Source organism: Astyanax mexicanus, chromosome 7 (genome assembly GCF_023375975.1).
Source record: "Astyanax mexicanus isolate ESR-SI-001 chromosome 7, AstMex3_surface, whole genome shotgun sequence".
NCBI lineage: Eukaryota > Metazoa > Chordata > Actinopteri > Characiformes > Acestrorhamphidae > Astyanax > Astyanax mexicanus.
Window position 1 is genome coordinate 9,854,962 of NC_064414.1, and position 17,298 is coordinate 9,872,259.

Consider the following 17,298-nt stretch of genomic DNA (forward strand, 5'->3'; position numbering starts at 1 on the left):
TTCAGTGTTTTCAATTAATGGCCCAATGAAAACCACTGCGCTAAAACAAAAAACATCAAGATTTTTTATTTTGAATTTCAATTTGAAAGGCAAATGACACGGCACACTCCATAGTCCCCCCCCCCCCATCATTAGTAATGCTCCCAACACATTCAACAATTCAAATGGTTTAATTGTGGTGTTCCATATAAATAGTTCTGACATGATTTATAACATGTTAAAATATGAGTTATAAAATTGTGGTTAATTTATGTTACATCAGGAATTTAACCTTAAAACATTAACAGTCATTGCCCACAATAAGAAAAAACATGAATGAGCTATAAACATAAAACATGAATGAGTTTTAAATTTGGCACCTGTGTTCAGAAATGGGCCTAGTCTTACATAACAGAATACTGAAAATATTATAAAATGGTGACGATGATGATGACGATTATTATTATTATTATTATTATTATTATTATTATTATTATTATTATTATTATTATACTAGAGTAGAGTTAGTATTGTGTATTGTTGTGTTTGCGGGGTCCTCACTACAAACAGTTAAACTGAATGTGACTTTCTGTCCTAAATCCGTGCCAGCCGTGAGCCTCTCACACACACATGCACACACACACTCATAGACACACAGACACACACACACAAAGCGACGTCAGCAAGCAAACCATTCAGCTCTGTCTCTCTCTCTCTCTCTCTCTCTCTCTCTCTCTCTCTTTCTCTCTGCGCTGAGGAACAGGAGCGCGAGCATCGGGTCGATTTCTTCAGGTAAAAACAACCAAAACAAAAACAGACGGAACCGAACCGCGAGCAGCTGATCCGGAACCGAACCGCGCGCTCTACCGCTGCCGCTGCTGCTGAGTGTTGGGTCGTGAGCGCGCGCTGAGCATGGCCGGGAAGCGCGAGGTGGAGGACTCGTGGCTGGCGGAGGAGGAGGAGGAGCTGCGCGCGGGGACGGGCAGGCCGCTCTCGAGCTCCACGAACTGGGAGGACATCGGCACGAGCTACCCAGCCGGGGACGGGCGGAGAGGAACCGGCGTTGCCATGGAAACTGCATCCACAGGTAACCGCATCAGTTCCTCGCTCTGAGCTTCAGCTTCAGCAGGGATGCTGCGTGCAGACGGGTGTTTGGGGGGGCTGGTGGGCAGCAGTGGGCTGGGGGCGGTACAGGGGTATAGGCTGGCACTGCCATTAAACTGACCTGACTGACCTGGATTAAATATATAATTAATGAACATTAACAACACTTACAGTCATGTGACTGTGATCATGTCTACATCTGTACGCGTTGGCATGGGTCCTCAGTCATTACAATGCCCTCTGTGTTGGGTGTGGCAGTTCCAAGATGCCATACTACTCGAACCCCCCAACCAGACTATGGTACCTCTAGGTCAAGGTTGCTTAGTGGCAGGGCTAAATGCTACGCTAACAGTATAGAAAGTAACAGCGGCTAGATGCCTACATGATGCCACTCATCTCAGTTGTGGCAGGGCCCAGATGCAACAGTGCATGTAACGTTATCCAGTGTGATATGTATATATGACATATTAGCTGAACTGGCAGTGTCCAGCTTCTGTTACACTGGGTGTGATGCCACTCTTCCCGGCAGGGTGTGGCAGTGCATGGATGCCACTCTGTCTTGATGTGGCAGTAAACAGATGCAACACTGTCTGGGTGTAATCATGATCATATGCTATGTATTTGGGTATTGTAGTGCCTGGATGTTGTTTGGTTTGGGTGTGGTAGCTTGGATATCACATGTCAGGGTGTGGCAGTTCACTGATGCCACTTTTTCTGTCTGTGTCACTGTTCATATGCCACTCTGTCTGGGAGAGGCAGTGCCCAGATTTCACACAGTCTGTGTTTACCAGTCAAGTTCCACTCTATCTTGGTATGCCCAGATACCACTCTGTCTGCGTGTCATTGGCTGGATGCTACTTAGTCGGGTTTTATCGTTCAATTCAATTCTGGTTGTGGCAGTGTAAGATGCTAAGATGCTATTTAGTGGCTGAACAATGTATTAGTAGTATTTTTCTTTCTAAAAATAATGCTGGCTTTCTGACATCTGCTTTTAAATTAGCCAGCTAGCCTTTTCCTAAACTCCTCCCACCTTCAAGAGTGCAGGAGTGCACAGAGTGGTCCAACAGACTAAGGCACTTTCACTATGATCTGAAAACTGCTGGATCAAATCCTGGGTCCGGCTGCTTGCCATCAGCAGCCAGAGTCAGAGCAAGCACAATTGTTCTTGCTCTCTCTGAAGTGGGTTGATGTAATTTCCCCTTTACATCACTCCCATTGTGATGCTGGCTGGCACAGGCAGCTGTTAGTTGGAAAAAAGCTAGTGGTGGCTGGATCGCATGTGTTGAAGTAGGCATGTGTCTTTACCTTCCTAGTGTTGAGGATATTATTAGTCATAGGTGAAGTTTATATGAACAGGATCTAAGTAATTGGTCTTTTAATTTGTGTAGAAAATATGGTAAAATTACAACACATTGTACAGTTGTCCACAATTTTTTTTCAGCTGGTGTGCCCCTTCAAGGCATACTTGACCAAGCTAGACTGCTCCAGTCATGCAAGAAAGTCCATAAACTAACTTAGAGTAAGCAGAACTCATCAAACATCAGTAATGTAGTTTACGTTCCCCCCTGAGCTCTTCAGCTATGGGAAATTCTAGCCAGAGGAAATGACTAAACTGGGGAGAAAACTGGAAAAAATCCAAAAAATAAAAAGTAAATATGAGAATTGGATGGAAATGGAGGTGGGGAATGTGTGAAGGGATGTACAGTAGGACAAAATAACAGATAATTTTGTTTAATAATGTTTATGTTGTTGATAAGCTAAGCTACCAGATGCCTCAGCCTGTTTTGATTTGGAAGTGTGTGTGTGTGTGGTGTTTACACGATGTGCCGGCTGCTCCTGTCCCCGTCTTGTCTCAGCACTGCCTCTCCTCAGCTGCATAATTTAAACTCGCTCAATAATTCAGAAATCTTCAGGTTTAGCTTCTGCATGGAGCTCCACAGTTACAGTGCCAACACTGTTGATCCAGTTGCCCATTCTACAATCTACACCGATAAGTCCTAACATTGAAACCACTGCCAGGCGAAGTGAACAACAATGATGATCTGATTTCAAAGGCTCCTGTCAAGGAGTGGTTATATTAGGCAGCATGTGAAGAGTCAGTTCTAGACGTTAATGTAGCAGGAAAAAGGGTCCACATGGCAAACCCATGAGGAATTTGCAGTCTCACTTTGTCATTGTTATGCAGTGAAAAGCTTGCTTTTGCAGTATTTACAGTAACTTATGCAGTATTTTACATTTTAAGTTTTGTAAATTGTAAATCTGATTTTAATTGTATTTTATTGTAGCTATCAAAGATGAAAGTGCTTCAGAATATAGGGAAAACTATATATTTAAAGAACATACTACTTCAGCAAAATAAATAGTAAGTTTTATATAGTATGATTTAAACATTCAGTAAAAAAAGTAAACTTTTTTCTATTTAGCAGGGCTTCAGACTAATACCATCCGACCATCCTGGGGACGAAAGCATACTATTTAGTAAACAATACCACTGTTAACACATTTCTATAGTTTTCAAATCATTACCCCTGTGTAATGAACCAATTCTGACTGCAGAACCTTTTTACAGCATGATACCGCAGATCTATTATTTTTTTGTACATTTTCCTTTATTACCAAATTAGGTACTATTTTGTTATAATACAGACAGAGGGACATATTTATATCCTCTGGGCTTTTAAGTTTTGAAGTCAGTTCAGAGTGAGATTTTTTTGTGAAGGCTGGGCAGAAGTGGTGTTGGTAAGGGGTGTTAGCAAACAGGAGCAGGGGTCATGATGGGTGTTGTGTGTTAGTGACAGATTTTGAGGCCTTCAGCATGGTTGTACTAATTTCGTTCAGGAAATACAAAATCCAATATGGAGATAACTTACAGTACTGTAGACTATTAATCGAATAGGATGTTCCAATTTTGTTCAATAGGTGTTGGTCTGCATTGCAGGGGAATTCAAGAATTGATACACATACAGACAGTACTAGTCTAGCTCACTGATTTTAATATAAACACACAGAGTGACCAATGGCAGCGGAGCTAGCCTTTGTGCCATGGTGGTTCATACTATTTGCATGGTGAGGGGTAGACTATATAAGAGGTGCTTAAGCCCCATTAAAAAGGGCTAGCAAGGCCCCTGCTGCATTTTTCTTTGAAAAGTTATTGGCAGGATCATGTACATTTTACCTGGATACAACAATGCTTTTTTTGATTGGCTGGTAGCTAAATTTTTCACTTTATTGACTGGTGTGTGGCAAGATTTCCATTCGTCTCTGCAGAAAATTGCTTGATGCTGGTCTTCGTCCACAGTAAAAAAAAAAGTGTTCTGCACCTTGATGGGTTTTGTCCTAGTAATTTCTCTGTGCGAGAGATACAAGTTGTGGCCTGTGAGATGCTTGAAATGTGCATGTCTCACGCCCTGTATCCTTGAAAACTTTTTTATAGACAAAACTACAGCAGGTTAGATGATATGTAGCTGAAATGTATAGAGGAAGCAGCCTGTCTTTTAGCTTAACAGATATAAGCAAGTGGTCAGTTACCTCAGCTTGCTAATGCTTAGCTAGCCTTTTTCAGATTGAGTCTGTGTTTGTGAGTATGATGTCTTTAGGTGTTGAAAGCTTTATTTCCTAAATTTAATGTTGCTTGTATTAATCAACCTTAACTTGACGTTTACTGGCTCCCTGCTATCATTCTGTGGTTCTGCCTTGCTAGCTACAGAGCTAACGCTAGCTACACTGCACTAGGAGAAAAACACTGAAAAGGAGCATCTTCCTTAGCTAGTAACTATGTCATTACCCAAATGAACAGTTTCACGTGACATTTTAATATGTTGTTGTTATCTGGAGACATTAAGTTGATATTGTAATTAGTTTGGTGTAGGAGTACATTACTGGATGAATGTCTGTCTGTGTCTGGGTTAGGGCTGCAGTGATTAGTTGGCATAATCGATAACATTGACTATAAAAATATTGTTAATGCGGTATATAATTGTCGGCGCGTTTTTAAAGTGTGATGGGACGAGGGAGAGATAACGCATGCGAGAGAAAAATGAGTGAGAGAGGAAGACACTCACATAGTAAGAGAGTGACTGCGCATCCTCTTCTATATTACCCATGGTAGGTTCAATTATTATATTTTTCGCACTATAAGGTGCCCCAGATTAGTTGCACTATCAATAAACGTCTATTTTCTGGTCTATTTTCTTACATAAGGCGCTCCGGATTACAATGCGCATTTTATGCAACGCTAATAAGGAACAAGGGTGCGGACATGTTTTCCTTCTAATTTATCAGGTCTCGCCACTGTGGCAAAACTGTAATTCTTAAAAAAATAAACAATTTAGACGAGTCACACAAGTCAAAGAGGCGCTGAATGTCAATCTACACAGATTTCTCTCATGAAAACTGTTTATTTAGGTGAGTAAAGCACTTCCGTTTATTTACAGTAAGCTTAGATTTTCACTAAAGCATTAGCATTAGCAGCTAACCGCTAAGCAGTGCTACACTGAGGAACAATAGGTGTTCACTACATTAAAATGTATTGCAACGTTACAGAGTTATATTTAATTGTAACTACAGAGTTTAACAAAAAAACCTTTGTCTATTCTTAGACAAACATTTATTTCAGTGGCATCTCCTTGGTAAAATGTAAGAAAAAAGTAAAAAAAAAAAAAAAAAAACACTGAATCTACTGAAATCTACTGAAAATAACATCCAGCCTGTGTGAATGTTTCCTATAATATACTTTGTACTTTTTACAGATTCATCAAACTATAGAAATGTACTGAATAATTAGTCTTGGGGCACAATTGTTTAGCTGTCCTCACCAGTAGGTAGTACAAATAGAGGGTATGACAAAAAATAATGACAACCAATCAAACAAATAATCGTCAGAATAGTCGACTATTAAAATAGTCGTTAGTTGCAGGTCTAGTAAGTAGATCGTTAAAACTGAGCTTTTTAACTAAAACTATGGGTTGTTTGAATGAGTGAAATCTGTTCAGAATGATGTTAATGATCAGTGCAGCACAGAACAATCATAGGCTGTTACTTTAGAGGGTAATGCGTGAATATTTTTTAATTTGAACTTTTTTGTATGGGCCCGACTCGTTAGGCCCAGTCCAAATTCACGCAGAAAATCGAAACTCTTTTTGAATTTTTTTTAAGCACATGCAAATGATTTTTTGAGTGTTCACTACTTTCTTTACCTAAAATTTTTAAAAAGCATCTTTATGAGTATATATAATAGTTACATTTACCTTGTTTTCAGTGCAGTATTGTTCAGATTTAAAAAATACATTATTTCAATCACATTTCAGTGCTGAAGGTCAATCATGTACCAGCTGGTGTCTATGTAATCTTTCTATTTTCATTGTGCAGATTCTGACTGCAGTAAGAGCAGAGCAGTCTCATCAGTGTAACCATCTGAAGAGAAGGCCACATCTATACGAAGTGACCATCATGGCTCAAACGGCTATTTTTAGCTTTAGAGAAGAGACATCACGTATTGAGTCTCTCCCTTTTTTTCTCTTTCCCTTTTTCTCATCCCCCTCTCTCCCACTCTCAAGCTCTTTCTCAAACTCAAATATTCATGACCTGAAGCCTCAACTCCCTTTCCTCCCCTTTAATTCCTTTCATTCTCTCATGCACTCTAAGACACACAACACACACTCTCTGTCTCTATCTTTGCTTTTTAACTGACACACAAATGCACATTCAGACAGTCTATCTCACTCTCTTTCTCTTTTTCTCTTCCTTGGTGGTTTATTTAGAATAGTAGCTGCTCCCCCTCTCTATTCCTCCTCTCTATTCTCACAAACAGAAGGGGGTCTATTTATATCCTCCCTGAGCATGAAAACCCCACACTGTCTCACAGAGTGCGTGTGTGAAAACACAGCACGCTAAACACTGCATTAGCAACAGGGGTGGACTTCGCACTGGGCAAATGTGGGCAACCCCTGCAAAATCTGTGAAAATTATGATTATATGAAATAAAATGCAGAGGATTTAGTTCATGTTAAAATCAGAATTAAAATCTGCTTATATGGGCAGTAAGTGTTTGTGTTTTTGACTCACATAAAACATGTTGTAACATATAAGAATATACAAATAACATCTATACAAAAACAAATAGTGAAGCACCAAAATTCAAAATTTTTGACCAAAACACAATGAAATATTTGGATGAATACTGAAAACATTTTTATTAAATTTACCACCATTGAATAAATGACAGATTTTTATACAAAAACTATTAGCTGCAGAGCTACAATAATTTATCACAAATATTTATTTAACATTTAACATTTTTAATATACTAGCAGTCATACCAGCAAAGTAATTTCAAACTTAAAATTCAGATTCAAACAGAATTAGTTTATTTGAAACACAGTGTTCCGATACACTGCATCATATCAAAATTAAAATAGTCCTTCCAAAAACAGGTTTCTTTACCTCACAGTTTTAAAAATTTTGGTTCATACCTAAGAAAGTGCAAGCAGCTAATCTTTGATCAGAATGTTTTGTCCCCAAATGTTTCTAAATGAGAGTTTAATCATCTGATCGCTGATCTCACAAGGGTGTTTGTTGGCAATACGACCCATGAAAACATTGCCACACCCTCATTCACTTTAAAAGATATGCAAAGCATTGTACCTGTTTTTGTTCGTTGAGATCACACAACATCACACAAGTTGCATTACTTTATTATCTGTTTTCTGTGAATCAGCTGAAAGAGTTTGGTGTCAGGAATCATTTGCTTCTATGAACTGTTTGGATGACTCGCTTGTTTGTGTTTTGCCATTTAGCACAAGCTAACACTAACATGTGGTAACCGTTCTGCATATACATGGCGTGGCCAGCAACAGCTTATTTCCATAAAAGTGTCAGAATCCTTAAACGTCTCATTCAGAAATGGACTGAAATTATCAAGAATAGAGCTTCATGAACATGTTTAGTATAGCTCATAGACCTATTCTAACTTGTATAACATGTATAATATGTTCTTTTTAAGATTAACCGCAACTTGGTCACAAAGTGTCCAATCAAGTAATGTTACATGGAGAAGAAAACCTTTAGAATGTGATGTCATATCAGCTTGTGTAGGTGTAATCTCTTAATGTTCCAAAATTGTTGTTACTACACCAAGTTGACACAAATACATAAGTAAAAATGACACTTAAACAACCACCTGAAACACAACAGCAACCACTTAGCCAATAGACCTATTCTGTAAAAAGAGTTAAAATATGTCCCCTTTAAAGACAAACAAAGCAAAGTACCTGATTGCCCACTAGATGTAATTGTAGTGGATAATGATTTGAACATCTCAAAAGATTTTTTTTTCTGTATCAACTGGTTCATTTGATTTTGCTATTTTAATCATAAACATATTTCAGCAGTGCTGTTCTGTTCGCACAGCTATCTAGCCAACTACCTCAGCAGTGCTATGTTAATCAAAAATAACTATTATACTTCAATTCTAATTACTTAAATTCTAGTTAATTTCCTTTTTCTGCAGATGAGGCTTTTAGGAGATTGAATGAAATTAATCACTTGTTTCCGAACAAGATTTGATCTTGCGAGACTTTCAAATCATCATCCACCACAGTGGCATCTGGTGGGGATTAAGGCACTTTACTTTCTTGTTCTGAAGTTCAAAATGATCCCAAACAACATATCTAGGTCTTTTTGATGTCCTCCAATTGTAAATGCTAATGGTTTGACAAATTATGACACTAAATAATACAATCAAAGCAGCATGTGTGTATGTGTGAGTGTGTGAGATTTTTCTCTTAAAATTTTTTAAATTAAAATTATTTTTTTTTCAGTTAAAATGTTTTGCATCTCTTTCAAAGTGTAGCAGTGTTGTCATGTGCCATGTTGATGACAAACACAGTTCTAAGATCAGAGATCAGATTTTTCACCTCTCATTTAGAAACATTTGGGGACAAAACATTCTGATCTCTGATTGGTTGCATGCACCAGCATGCACAAAAGGATTTGAAAGGTTCTGAAACTTTATAGATGTTGGCAATAAAGGGGAGAGAGACTCCAATGATATTTTAGGATGTCCTTACTATTTACTGTAGGGTCTTGTGATCAGAGATCACCAGATAGTAATGCTTGTGCTCAAGATGCTTTCTACAATTGCTCTGTAGAAGATGATGAGGTTAGTAAGAGGACAATATTATTGAATGCTGAACTAAAGTTGATGAACAGCATGTAAACATAACAGTTTTTTGTTGTCAAGGTGGGTGAGGGTAGGTGGAGTGCAGTTAAGATAACAACATCTGTTGATCTGTTTGGATGATAAACAAACTGCAGTGGGTCCAGTGAGGAGTGGAGGTTGCCATGACCAGCCTCTCAAAGCATTTCAAAGCATTTCACGCTGGGCTTGAGGGCAATGGGACGGTAGTCATTGAGGCAGAACACTGGGGACTTCTTTTACACAGTGGTGCTGGTGGTGGTCTTAAAGCACGCTGGCACAACAGCAGTACTCAGAGAAATGTTGAAAATACCTGTGAGAACATCTGCAAGGTGTTTTGCACATCCTCTGAGAACTGCCAGTTAGGCTTTCTGGTCCTGAGGCTTTCCGTGGGTTCACTCTGTGTAGAGTTCTCCACACATTAGTCTGAGAACAGGCGCAATACCTGGTCATTTGGAGGAGGTGTGGTCTTCCTTGCCTCCTTGCAGTCCTTTGCTTCAAACTTTGGTAGAAGGTGTTTAGTGCATGTGGAAGTGAGGCATCACAATCACAAGCAGGGGGAGGTATCTTGTAGATGGTGATAGCCTTGATGCCCTGACACGTGTGTCAGCAGTTTACTTCACTAATTAAGACTAATTAGGCGTTAAGACTAATGTATCTAACTAATATAGTAAAAGATCATACCATTAGCATAATGCTAACTATACATATCAGCATCATGCTCTCAAGAACCTCTCTAATAGATTTGATATTATAATATTTGACACTCTGATACTTACCAATAAACATGGACAAAATTTTGTGTATTTTAGTGCATGTTAACTAGCTATGTGAGTCGTGAAGCTCCAATATAAACATAAATAAGCAAACTTAAGACACAAAACATGTCTCGTTTGATAAACTCCATAGGGTACAGAAGGGAAATTTAAGCCAGGGCTTAAGGAGGGCCCTCAGATCATTAAATCTGCCTCAGCAAAGCTGATTTTGCAGGATGGACGACGTGAAAGCTGGACGCTGAGCTGGACAGCGCTGATGTAAAGATCAATACGCTGTCTCTCCTACACAGCAATAAGTCAAACCTAATCCTCTTACTGCTGATCCACTGCCCATATGCAGCAGAGACACACACAAACACTCGCCTGCTCCTGAGGTGTTAGCTACATGCTAAATGCATAGTTTAGTAAAAAAAAAAAGAAGCTGTAAATAAGCTCAGTATGTATTATTAATGTAAAAACAATATTTTGTTCTGTAGGCCATCATATTGTTTAGCTGATGGCTGTTGGTAGTGTGAGGCTAACAACACTGTTTGTGGCTAGTATTGGCTTTGGTCAAACAGATTAGAATATAGCTGGTAACTTGGGGCCAGCATATTGTGGCTTTGTGGCTCAGGCCAGCCTAAGATGAAGTGTGTTTACAAGGTAGCAGTGGGCTGGAAGTCAGCTGCTGAGCACTGGCAGACTCAAGGGATGCCCCCCTCCCCGACTAGGTATATTATGATTAAGAAAAATCTAGATATAGATATAGATGCACATGAGAAATTTCGATAATGTGTTTAATGAATGCCTATTAATGGGTGCCCTTCTCAGACATCCCAAGTTGCAAAAATCTATTTCATGGAGGTACCCCCCCACAGGGTGGAAATCATGTATTTTTTAATATAATTCTAATAAAGAGAAATGTATGTATGGATGTCACAAGCAGAAAAAAAATTACTTATCAGACACTACAGCAAGAAACACTGATTTATTATAGCAGGATCATTATAGCACTTTAGATTGTACTGTATGTGGAGATTTAAGTTTTTGCACTTATTATAAAATAATTCTTATAAAAAAATAACATAACAATAATATTAATAATAATATCTACTATTAATTAATGTGTATAAAAACTAAATATTTCAAGAAATTAAAAATTTTACAGACGTTTAAAGTGTAGTATAATTAAATAAAGTTTTTGCAGTTTTTTCCATTTATATCCTGTTTATATCCATCTGTCATAAAATTTTGGTCTAGTTTAAGCTACTCAATGGCAGGTTTAAAACAGACTTTGGGCTGTATATTTTTGCTGGCCTGACAACCCTTCTGGCTGTTAGTGAGTTCAGTGAAGAGCTAAAATCATAAGAAACTACTCCCTGCACCCTGCTGTTCTCCTAAAGAGTCTACTCTCTGGTGATGTTAACAACTCGCAGTGCTCCCAACTGAGTGAGAGTGGTTTTAAAAAGGCACGATTTTAGTGACATGGTTAGTTTTTACACCTAGAAATCCCCCCCACACACACACACACTCTGTATGCTGCTGAGGTGATAGCTACATGCTAAAGTAGTTAGTGTAGTTTAGTGAGAAAGCTGATTTAGCCCATTTAATTAAGCTGTAAATACATGTATTAATGATGTAAAAACAACATTTTGTTATGTAGGACATCATAATGTTTTAGCTGACGATTATTGTTAGCTTGAGGCTAACACTATACGTTGACCATAACATAAACTCTACAGACAAAACGAGTCAACAGAAAGAAACAGAAACTTCTGGCTTGGATCTTCATTAATGTAGCACCTGCACAAAACATTCCACCTTAAATGCTGCTAATTTAACTTTCCACTTTAAATGCTTCTGTGATGACACAGGATTCAGGGTGAAGATAAACCATATAGTGTATACAGTCTATGCTTTTCAAACGCCTTTAGTTTTTTTAAGGTGGAACAGAACATTCATATAAGTATCCAGGTCTAGGAATATAAATGTTATATTTTATAACATCTTAGGGCATTTTTTCTATGGAGAATCTGAGACACTGATGTAACAGATTCTAATTTTTGTGAATTATTTAAATACAATTTGTGACACAGATGTGAAAATGTACATAAACACAGTATTTCTAGTGTCTATAGTACTGGCAATAGGACTCCCTTGAGCAGATCAACATTAAAATATTATCATGCCATGAATGCCAGAGGGATTTGAAGCTCTTCAGCATTAAGCTGTGGAGCAGCGGGACTCTAGAATGATGGAGCTCCATCCAATGCTTTTTGGATGAGTTAGGTGATGTTCATTCAACATCCTGACCTCACCAACAGTCCTGTTACTGGATGCAATCAAATCCTCCCAGCAATGCACCACAAATCTAGTATAAATCCGTCACTGGACAGCAAAAGCAAGCTCTTTTTTTAATACTCTGGGTGTCACACCTCTTTTGTCCTTAAATTTATCATTTGTTACAGTTATGAGACACACACACAGAACTTTCCTGAACTTTTGTCTCAGGGATGTGGTTATTTATAGTCTAGTTCCCTGTCCTCAACTCTGTCCTCCAGCCTGTGTGTGTAAATGAAGAGTGCTGTCATCTAGTGGAAAAGTATACAGTTAGATTATTCAGTCTAATGTTTCTATTGGAAATGCAATGAATTTTTAATTGAAGTATAAATCTATTACTAATGAAAGCTTTCACTACTCCATCCTTCCTACTGCTATGTGGATATAAGCTCTTGGATACCCACATTCACTTACTCACACATTCACGTTTTCAGTTATACACTACCAGTTAAAGATTAAACTCATTCTTTCTTTTTTTTTTGTAAACAAAGAAAAAGTGTTAAACAAATCAGAATATCTTTTATACTTTAGATTCTATTAAGTACCACATTTAGATGACAGATCTGCACACTCTTGGTATTTTAATGACAGTGTCTTCATGAGGTAGAGTCATCTGGAATAGTTTTTTCATAGTCTTGAAGGAGTTTCAGGAACGCTGTGAAGCTTCAGCTCTTCCCAAATCTCCATCTCAGTTAATCAGGTTTAGATCAGGGGAGTGTGGAGGACTAACACTTTTTTGTTTAATATGTAATTCCATGTGTCTCTTAATTGTTTTCATACACTTTTAATATTAATATACAATGTAGAAAATACATTAAATGAATGAGAAAGTGTGTCCAAACTTTTGACTGGTACTTACACTACAGCATTTAAGCTTGTGTTCAAAAAGGCAAAAGTGCAATACAGTTTTTTTAATGTATAACAATAACAGTATGTATTGATATAATCCTATACAGATTTACAAAAATCATTGTGTCTAAACTCTGTCTAAGGCCCAATCCCATTTCTTAATTGTACCACTTTACCTTGTTGTCAAGTGGAAACAGGTTTACAAGGGAAGGAGGTGAAATTCTTTCCTTAAGAGTTTAGGACAAACCTTCGAGAACCTGTAGGCAAATTTGACAGGCTGATATGATAGCAGTGGAGCGCTAAAGTTCAGCAACCTAGTTGCTGGACTTGAGTTCATTTTAGGCCTTTAGATGTCTTTATTAATTATTACTGCAGCCTCTGCTTATTATTAAGTAAACCTATTTTTTCTCCCTCTCTCTCTCTTCAGGTGACTCCATGTCTGACCTTTTTCAGAAGTCTTCCCCTGGCCAAGATGACCTCTACACTTCCCTCCTCTCCTCACACTCTAATTCCTCCTCCTCTAATCCGTTTGGTGGAGGCGCTCCTCTTTTCTCCTCTGAAGGAAACCGTTCTCCTCCTGCTCCGGCTGGCACTGACTCCGGTATCGGCATGACCCCTGGCGACCCCTATGACCTCCAGACGCACAGGACCGACCCATACAACTACATGGACATGAGCGATGACCTCAGTGACCTTGGTAACCTTGGCAACCTCGGTATCAACAAGTCAAAGCAGCAACCAATGAGGGGTTACGATGAAGATGATGACGATTTGGGAGGCCTCCAAGATTTCAAGCAGAACAAGGAGCCCGAGCCGGACCCCTTTGACCTCGGGCGCTACCTGGAGAAAAACGCCCCTTCATCAGGAGCCGTGGAGAGCAAAGACAGCCTGGGGTCAGCTGGAGGTCAGCACTCTTTTCCATTTGTGGAGGATCCATCTGACGAAGAAACGGCTGAGTACCGCTCGTACCGCATGATGGGAACACCACAGACTGCCAGTCCAGTGAAGATCACCGTGACGACCGACTCCCGTAACCCAGCAACCCAGCCACAGAGGGTGTCTCCACAAGGGGGAGCCACAGAGAGGGATAGCGTTCTTAGTTTTGGGCAGCAAGGTCTTCCCACGGTAACACTGTCGGAGCCTGAAGACGACAGCGCCGCATCCTCTGCCAATCACTCCCCTAACCACTCCCCTACAGGTAAGCCACACCTCTTACTCAGTTCAGTCCCCTGACCTCACTTCATGCAGTATTCTCTCTAATAAACTTTCTAATGGGGTTTATAACACCTTGGGACTCACTGTTGTCACTATGAACATAGACTGAAGTGTACAAAAAATGAATATTGTAATATTGGGATATTCATGAAAGCAATGTTTGCCATTTACATGCACTTAATATGCTGCACTTTAGTATTAGTGTTAGATTTTTGTTGTTTCCATTTTGTTACACTATACAAAATCAAAGTCTTGAGTCTTGAGAATGTATGGAACTCTCATTATCACAAAAATAGAAAGACAAACACTGTAGGCTACTGCCTATACTAAATACACTCATTCTTCTTTAGTGACAGAAAAACCAATGTAAGCAAAACAACAGTTTGTTTTAGGGTTTAATGTTGTTTCTGAGCATAAACTTAATGTAATACAAATGTAATTTGTATTAGCTTCTAAGTTTTGCTCCATATTACCAAGCATCAGAAGGCACTTGCCTTGAGGACTTAAATGTTCCATAAGGATAATTACTATAAAACTGGTCATAGTTAAGGGTTTATTGTTTCCTACACGACCTCAGTATGTACCAGAGCATGTTAGTTTTCAAAAATTTGATTTTGAACCTATTGTTGACTGATTAAAAAAGTTAATTAATTAATTGCACACTTTACTGTGTTATCCTTCTCAACACGGAATCAATGTTATCATCACAGTGGGATTTTATTTATATTCAAGTATGGTTGTTTATTTTGATCTTTTTAACTTAACAGATTGTAGAAACAACTAGACTGATTACACTCACTGTGCACATACTCAGTATAATTGATTTCTTGCATGCATTTTTTGATATTGTCCTGAAATCAAATCCAGGAAACCATAACAAGCATCATTTTAAACATTTGGTATCGCTAACTTTGACCTTTTCCATTCTTCCAACTTGTGTTTTTTGCAGGACGAGAATCACCCTCAGACATTTTGTTCCAGCCCGCAGGGATAAAGTCAGCAAGCTCGGTTCATAACACCAGCGCCCCCTATCAGGACACAAAAGTTCCTGCCAAGCCCTCCAACCCATGGGACATGCCTGGATTCGGTGGACGTGACAATGATGGCAGCGGGGCAGAATCTGGAGATTCTGAAATCGAGCAAGTTGCAGAAGAGCTTGATTCACCAAGACCTGACAAGGTCCAAAGTGCAAAAGGGGGGTTCGGCCAATCTGGCAACCCTTTCGGCCAACCCACCAGCGCCAACCGAGGTTCGGATAAAGCTAACAATCCTTTTGAGATGCAGCAAGCTAACAAGTTGAGTGCTAGCAATCCCTTTGAGCTTCCCAGCAACGTCAAGACTGGTTTCGGCCAACCTGGCAACCCTCCAATCTACAGTCTCCTTCGTGAAGAGAGGGAGGCCGAGCTGGACAGTGACCTCCTCATCGAATCAGCTTCTGAGGAGAGCCCCAAAAGGGAGCAGGGATACCTCCCCCCAAAACCGAGCTCCCCTCCGGCAACGAACATCTCCACCAACCCCATCTCACCACCTCGCCGCACGCCCGAGCCGGTGGTGAGCACCCAGAAAGAGAAGGAGAAAGAGAAGGAGAAAGAAAAGGAGGAGGAGAAGAAGGACATTGTTGAGAAGCCAGTGGAAAAGGTCAAGCCCCAGCCCCAGCAACATGAAGACAAGCCCCGCCCCCCAGCAACAGGCACAGCTGCAGCTGCTCCAGAGCAGCGCCCCCTGGAGAACTTGGGGAGCAAGAGCAGGAGCAGTGGAGAGACGAAAGCAGTTGGCGCTGTGAGAGCAGAACTGCCTCCTTTCCTGCAGAACTTCAGCAAACAGAAAGGTAAGAGGAGCTTTAATTGATGCTTAAATGGAGACAAAACACTAGAAGAAAAGCTAATGTCCAGCAGACATTATCCACTCATATCCACTGTATTTCCACAATCCAGACTAAGGCTGCACAATATATTATTCTAGCATCGTAAATCGCAATGTGGACATGTGCAACAGTCTCAATTTTTTTCCATCACATTTCAGGTGTTTTAGATTAAAAAAGTAATCTAATTAATTACATGCATACTTAATTACATTTAATTAAATATAATTTTAGCTATGGAGCAAATACATAAATGAATAAATCTGCCTGTAATGAAAATCAGTCAGTTACAGATGCTGTAAATACTGTGTATCTCTTTCAACAGTAGACCAACTTTATATAGCTGCACTTTCATTCACCTGAAAATTACAAAACTATTATAGAAGCTGGAAACACATACCAGAGGATTTTAGGAGATTCTAGACTACTCAAATGTGTCTTAAATGAACATCGACACTTTACATTAATAGCTAAATTATGTTGCTCTATAATAGTAAAATATGCCTGCTCATTGCTAGTTAACAGTTAAACTCAGGAGTAAGGACTGGAGGGTGTTAGCTTGGATGCTAACTGATTTTGAGATTAATTAATAGATGCTGTTTGATATCAGAATGATGTTAATGAGTCCACACTTGCAGCAGACTGCAACAGAAGTGAATTACAATCAAACTCCAGACCATTTCAGCATACCCACAGACTGAATTTCTGGACCGCTCATCGGCTCAAAAACAACTCACATTTGACCAACCCACAGAGCAAGCAGACCTGGGTCAGGGAAAAAGCTTGTCTGCTGTGGGATTTATACTGGGATTTAATTCTGGAAATGAGTGGATTTTAGCTGATTGTTATTGACAGTCTGTGGACTGTTTAGATGATAAAGTGTTCGCTGTGATTTGTATTATATACATAGGTTTTTCTAAACTGAAAAAGCGTAGAATAGCAGGTTAACCGCAGTGTTAAGAGCAGGCCTCAGGTTAAAGTCAAGATGCTGAGAGACACAG

General features: G+C 39.4%; 1 protein-coding gene across 1 annotated transcript in view; it reads left to right on the forward strand.

The window, feature by feature from the left end:
• Positions 1-678: 678 nt before the first annotated feature.
• Positions 679-17,298, forward strand: part of rtn1a (reticulon 1a) — a 47,217-nt gene continuing 30,597 nt past the window's right edge. The window contains exons 1-3 of the mRNA XM_007247555.4: positions 679-1,066; positions 13,649-14,419; positions 15,386-16,264. Of these exons, the coding sequence (XP_007247617.3) occupies positions 892-1,066; positions 13,649-14,419; positions 15,386-16,264 (1,825 nt within the window). The 5' untranslated portion in view covers positions 679-891. The remainder of the gene's footprint in view (positions 1,067-13,648; positions 14,420-15,385; positions 16,265-17,298) is intronic.